This window comes from Hyperolius riggenbachi, chromosome 4 (assembly GCF_040937935.1).
Source record: "Hyperolius riggenbachi isolate aHypRig1 chromosome 4, aHypRig1.pri, whole genome shotgun sequence".
Classification (NCBI taxonomy): Eukaryota; Metazoa; Chordata; class Amphibia; order Anura; family Hyperoliidae; genus Hyperolius; species Hyperolius riggenbachi.
The window spans coordinates 72,303,565-72,308,942 of record NC_090649.1 but is presented as its reverse complement, the minus strand read 5'-3'; the positions used below and the strand labels follow the sequence as shown (position 1 = coordinate 72,308,942).

At 39.9% G+C, this 5,378-nt stretch overlaps 1 protein-coding gene across 1 annotated transcript; it reads left to right on the top strand.

Moving 5' to 3' along the window:
* The first annotated feature begins 372 nt into the window (after positions 1 to 372).
* Positions 373 to 4,198, top strand: LOC137504666 (serine/threonine-protein kinase SBK1-like). Its single transcript, XM_068233251.1, has 3 exons — positions 373 to 484; positions 2,575 to 2,777; positions 3,419 to 4,198. The coding sequence occupies exons 1-3, from the start codon at positions 373 to 375 to the stop codon at positions 4,196 to 4,198; spliced, it is 1,095 nt and encodes a 364-aa protein (XP_068089352.1).
* Positions 4,199 to 5,378: the final 1,180 nt, after the last annotated feature.

The following is a 5,378-nucleotide window of genomic DNA, read 5'->3' as shown; positions in this document are numbered from 1 at the left end:
TTAGGGTAATGTCCACACCAGGGACGCAGACAGGAAAAACATATTTCCAATCTTTCCTCATACACACAGCTACAACTAATCAGGAATTGGAAAATAACTGGTCTTTGGAATCAAATACAAAATCCCATTAAACCATTTTATGATCTCACATATTTATAATGACCAGTTTTCCAGTCCCTCCTTTTTGTAAGTCTTTAAAATATTTTGTAGTATTGTCTTATCCCAGAAAGGCATAAAATGCGTTGATTTTCTAATATAGCCAAAACTTTTTAGATCTGGATAGAAGATGTAGGCATTGGATTTTTTTTAAGGCTTTATAATGATTAATGTTGTGGTTCTCTCTTCCTCACCCTTCGGATTTAAGAACTGAAAATGGCCGCCAGTTTTGAAGTAGAAAAAATTTCTGATGATCGTTTTGATGTAATTGAGTTTCTTGGGAGAGGCTCATATGGCGAAGTCGTCTTGGCTCTGGACAAGGCAACAGGTAAGGATCTACTCTTTATTAACACTTGAGTTTTACAACTACCAAACCATATTTTTAAATGAAAAGACAAATTAAAATCTGTCATTGCTGATCAATCTCCTATTGTATAGTATATACCATTTTACTCTCTTTAGTCTTACCAGTAGATTTTTTGGCTATGGTGACAGGCATTCTTAGATGTAACTCAGACAAACGTGGATGATTAGCGGCACAATCCATTTGGATCACTGTCCTTGGCCTGCCATGGTTAGTAAGAGTAGAGCGAGCGTTGTAATAACAGCGCAGGCGCCACCATAGACCGTAATAGGAATTACGGCTGTGAGTAACTTCAGCGCCATCAGAGGACGGAGCTGAAGTTGCTCTTAAAACACTAATTTGGGCCTCCAACAATAGCTGGAAGCTGAATTATATCATTCCTCACTATCCACGTGGACCTGGAGGGGGAATAGTATTTATGCCGCCGGGAACTTGTGCAGCAGCAGGATAAGCCATATACCGGCTATGTCCTGCACCCAAGTCTCCCAGCGGCCAATTCATACGTACGCAGAGTAGAGACCTAGCAGCAAAGGACTGCAGTATTAAACACCCATGGCCTTTGGGAGTAGTGACAAACAATCATAATCTGCTAATTACGATTACATATAATTTCACATAAAATTTTGCAATTACAGCCTCACATAATTATGATTTGGAAATTCAATTGAGTTTGCATAATCCATTTGTAATTTTGCATAACTACATGTAATTATGTTTAATCTCCTGCCAATTTTAGTAGCAGTTAATAGTAAAGACCCCATGCATTCGATCGTCACCAAAATTGCTACATGTGGTAAAGTGGATCCGAGATAAACGTTTTACTCATTGCATAATTGTGTTCCTCACATATAGTTTATAGGGCATTCCTCAAGCCAAATACTTATTGTTTGTTTTAATACTTTAATTCCCTATAAACTAAACAAGCCTCGCCCACAGCTCAAAGTGCCTTGGCACTTCACGTAGCAAGGGCTTATGGGAGCTCAGTCTGGGCAGGAGGAGGAGGAGGTTACTAGCCAGAGATTTCAGAGGCAGAGGGGAGGCGGGAGCAGGAGAGGGGAGTGAGCTGAGGGCTGTAGATGCAGTTGCAGCTTGCCTGTGTGTAGTGTGACAAACAAAACATGGCCGCTGTCATTGTATAACAGGAATAAATAAAAATACACAATAAAGAAAGAGAATTGGCTCCTGGGTGCATGGCTGGATCTTCCATGCACCCAAGAGCCAATTCTCTTTCTTTATTGTATTTGCTAATCATGTTGGCATGGTGCATGGATCTACATTGATATTTTAGATTCTAAATTTAGCATATTTCCCATTTGTCCACTCTCCAATTTTTGAGACTTTTCAACCGAATAACTAAACCTGAAACTGTTGAAGCCGTTTGCAGCTAGATTTGCTGTGTAAACTATCTAAACTTTAGATAAGATATATAGACCAAGTTACTTGTCATAAGTTAGTTTTTCATCTCGATCCACTTTAAGGGGAATGTTGGAAACAAGTACATTTTTTTTTCAAAAAGACCTTGCAGTTTTTGAGAAAATTGATTTAAAATTTGGGATAAAGGAAAACTGGTTCTTAAACTTGGTGTATCACAGCAAACTGTTAATTTACCCAGTATAAAAAATATTTTTTCTTTATCCTAAATTTAAAATCGATTTACTTAAAAACTTCAAGGTCTTTTTGAAAAAAAAAATGTTTTGACTTGTTCCCACTATTCCTCTTAACATACTTAGCAATTTTAGTTATAACAAGTAAGATGGCTTTGCTATTATCCGCTAATGTCGATTCAAAATTAAAATTTTCAGAAATTTCGATTTTGCATCTTAATTGCAAATTTATTATCCTAAATTCTAACTATGCAAAATTCAAGCCCATCATTATTTGGGTGTATTTGAACCTAATTCGAGAATATTTTTTTTCTTTTTTTAGGAAGCAAGGTAGTGTTTGGTTAAATTTGGTTTTTAATATTGGGCAATCCACCTTAAAGATAATATGTCAAAGAGTTTATCATCACTCAGAATGACTCCTATCTAACTATAAATTTTGATATATTACAGGTACACATGTTGCCTTGAAATTGGTGAAGAAAAATAGAACCAGTTGGGAGGCTTTCTTCCATGAACTCGCAGTGTCCATGTTCCTCTGTGGTCACGATGGAATCATTTACACACATCCTGGCTACATGGACTCCCCGGACCATTTTGGATTTTCTCAGGAATGGGCACCTGCTGGATCCCGCCACTCCCTCATCCAGCCTGGGGTAAGCAAAGGAAACTTCATGAACTAGCTGACATCATTATGGAGTGGCCAGTCATTCTCTTTTCCATTTCATTTAGGCCGGAGACACACTGCAGTACGCATTTTGATCTGTCAGCACTGCTCTTGCGTTTGTTTGTTTTTTGTTTGTTTTTTTTAAAAGCTCCCATTAACTTGTAGAAAAATCGCAATTGTGGCGATTTTGCAGTAATTGTACTGCAATTTTTATGCAAATCAATGGGACTGCTAATAGATTCAAAAGTGCTCTGCAGTGTTTCTCAGGCCTTACTGAGTGTTTTGTATATCGGGACTACCAAATTTACTCCAAGATACCGTCAAAATATTAACATTTATGTCGTTCAAATGTCCACAAATACTGTTCAAAAACATTTAGTAACATTTCTTATTTACCTGCTTGATGAGTTATCAGTGACTGATCATAATTTTTTTTTGCTTCAGTGTCACTTTAATCCATTTTCCCAGCTACGACTAGTATTAGACACTTTTCAGTTACTATCCTTGTGCAGAAGTATAACCATGATTTAGCAACAATGACTTCAGGTGCATTATTTGTAGATTAAATGTGTATAGATATGTTTATGCTTTTGTAAAAGTTTCAGATCATTCATTTTATTTCTTGTCCAGGTTGGCATCCCGGAGGATATGGCAAAGCGATGTGCACATCAAATCAGCGAGGCCTTGGCATACATGCACAGCAAAGGGTTGGTGCACAGAGACCTCAAGCCCGACAATGTCCTCCTCATGGATGAGTTGTGTTCTCATGTAAAGCTAAGTGACTTTGGACTTGCCCAGCTGGCCGGGACACCAGTCTCACCCATGTACCCTGTCGACCTTTTTATGTCCCCGGAACTCTATGCACTTCAACAGGATGAGCTATTGGTCCTGGGTTCTTTTGTGGACATCTGGGCCTTTGGCATTCTTTTATACTTTGTAGTGACTGGATGTTTCCCATGGGAAAGTCCTCTGGTTGCTGATCCATATTTTAAAGACTTTTTTATGTGGCACGTTCATGCAGGGATGATTCCAACACCTGAAAGCTGGCAGAGATTCAGTGGACCAGCTATGGAGATGTTTGACATGCTGCTCAGAAAGGACCTCACCAACAGAGGACCAGTGGGAGTGGTTACTTCCTTCTTGGACTTTGCCTGGACTGCTGAAAATGTCCCCCAAGAGGATATTGCGGTTGTGGAGAAGGAAGAGGATGTGGCTGGCATGGTGCACTATGCTGGGCAAGTGGTGGTACTAGAAGGAGAACATGAGTACATTGTTGTGGAGAATGCTGGAGACATAGAGTGCATCATTGTCAGCCAATCTGATTCTGACTCCACAATTAACACAGTGCTGCTTCTAGGGGACAATGCCACTGTGGATATGGACTCTCATGAGGCTGCAGCAGTCACATAGCCACAAATATTTATAATTTTATTTTTTTTTACTAATTTATTAATTACTATTTAAGTTTATAACCCTTATTGTATTATTGACTTTTAATAAATAAACTTGTCTTTCTAGTCATGTTTTTTTTCTTGTTTAATGCTACAGCTTAGTTACATCGATTGTCACACCCTGTATGAACAAATGAATGACAGGAGCGTGAGCTCAGCACATGCTATACTGCGGTAGTGCAGCCTGCATGTGCTGGTAAATTACACTCATTCCTAACTAACGGCCGCCCCCACTGAACCCGCCCTGAGCCCGACGGGTCCAGTGGCTTTAATCAATGCAATCCGCGCACTTTGATTGGCCCAATAGGCTGCCTGTCAAGTGACAGCTTATTGGCCAATCAAAGCATTGGGATAACGTCCATTAAAGCCAATGGATCCGCCAGGCCCATAACGGGTTTAGTGGAGTGGCCGTTAGTTAGGGGTGAGTGTAATTTACCAGCGTACACTTGCTGCACTACCCCAGCATAGCATGCGCTGAGCTTGCTGCTTTTTTTGGCAGTTGGACAGAGTAAATACTATTCATTAAAGGAATACTATCGATACCCAAGTGTTCTAAAATGACAGTGTGCAAATAATGTCTAAGTAGCTGTGTAAACATTTTCCTACTTTTCATGTTAAATATCAGAGGCAAAAGCTGTAATTTATTGAGGGTAGGATTTAGCTATATTGGGACAAATCAATTGCAGAAGGGGTGTCTGCTTCAATGCACAGCCAGAGTTGCATATCAGACTACAGAAAGCAAATATCAAACATATCAAACTCTGAAAGCAGTTCAGAAGCAGGTGCTCTTCCTTCAGTTAAGGCAGAAATAGCCAAACCAATCGTACCCGTTCTACTACGCAGGCGCAAAAGGACTCGCACCTGGGCAGTAGAGCTGATCGATCAGGTTTGGTTATTTCTACCTTAACCTGAAGGGAGATGCGCTAGTACACCTGTGCTGGATCCCGGAAGGTAAATATTTACATTGCTGCACTTCGGGGGGCTGCAGCTGGACAACAGAGGGACAGAGAAAAACAGGGGAAGCCTAGTTGGGATCCAGAGACTTTCCCCTCACTAGGTAAGTACCCCCAGGGGACGTTTTGTTAATTACAGGTTTTCTTTAAAGTGTACCCAAAATGGGCACTTATGAAAAAAATATA

Coding starts and splice junctions, on each gene's coding strand:
- LOC137504666 (XM_068233251.1), top strand. CDS start 373: ATGGCCGCCAGTTTTGAAGTAGAAAAAATTTCTGATGATCGTTTTGAT. Junction 485..2,574: donor GGCTCTGGACAAGGCAACAG/GTAAGGATCTAC, acceptor GATATATTACAG/GTACACATGTTGCCTTGAAA. Junction 2,778..3,418: donor ACTCCCTCATCCAGCCTGGG/GTAAGCAAAGGA, acceptor TTTCTTGTCCAG/GTTGGCATCCCGGAGGATAT.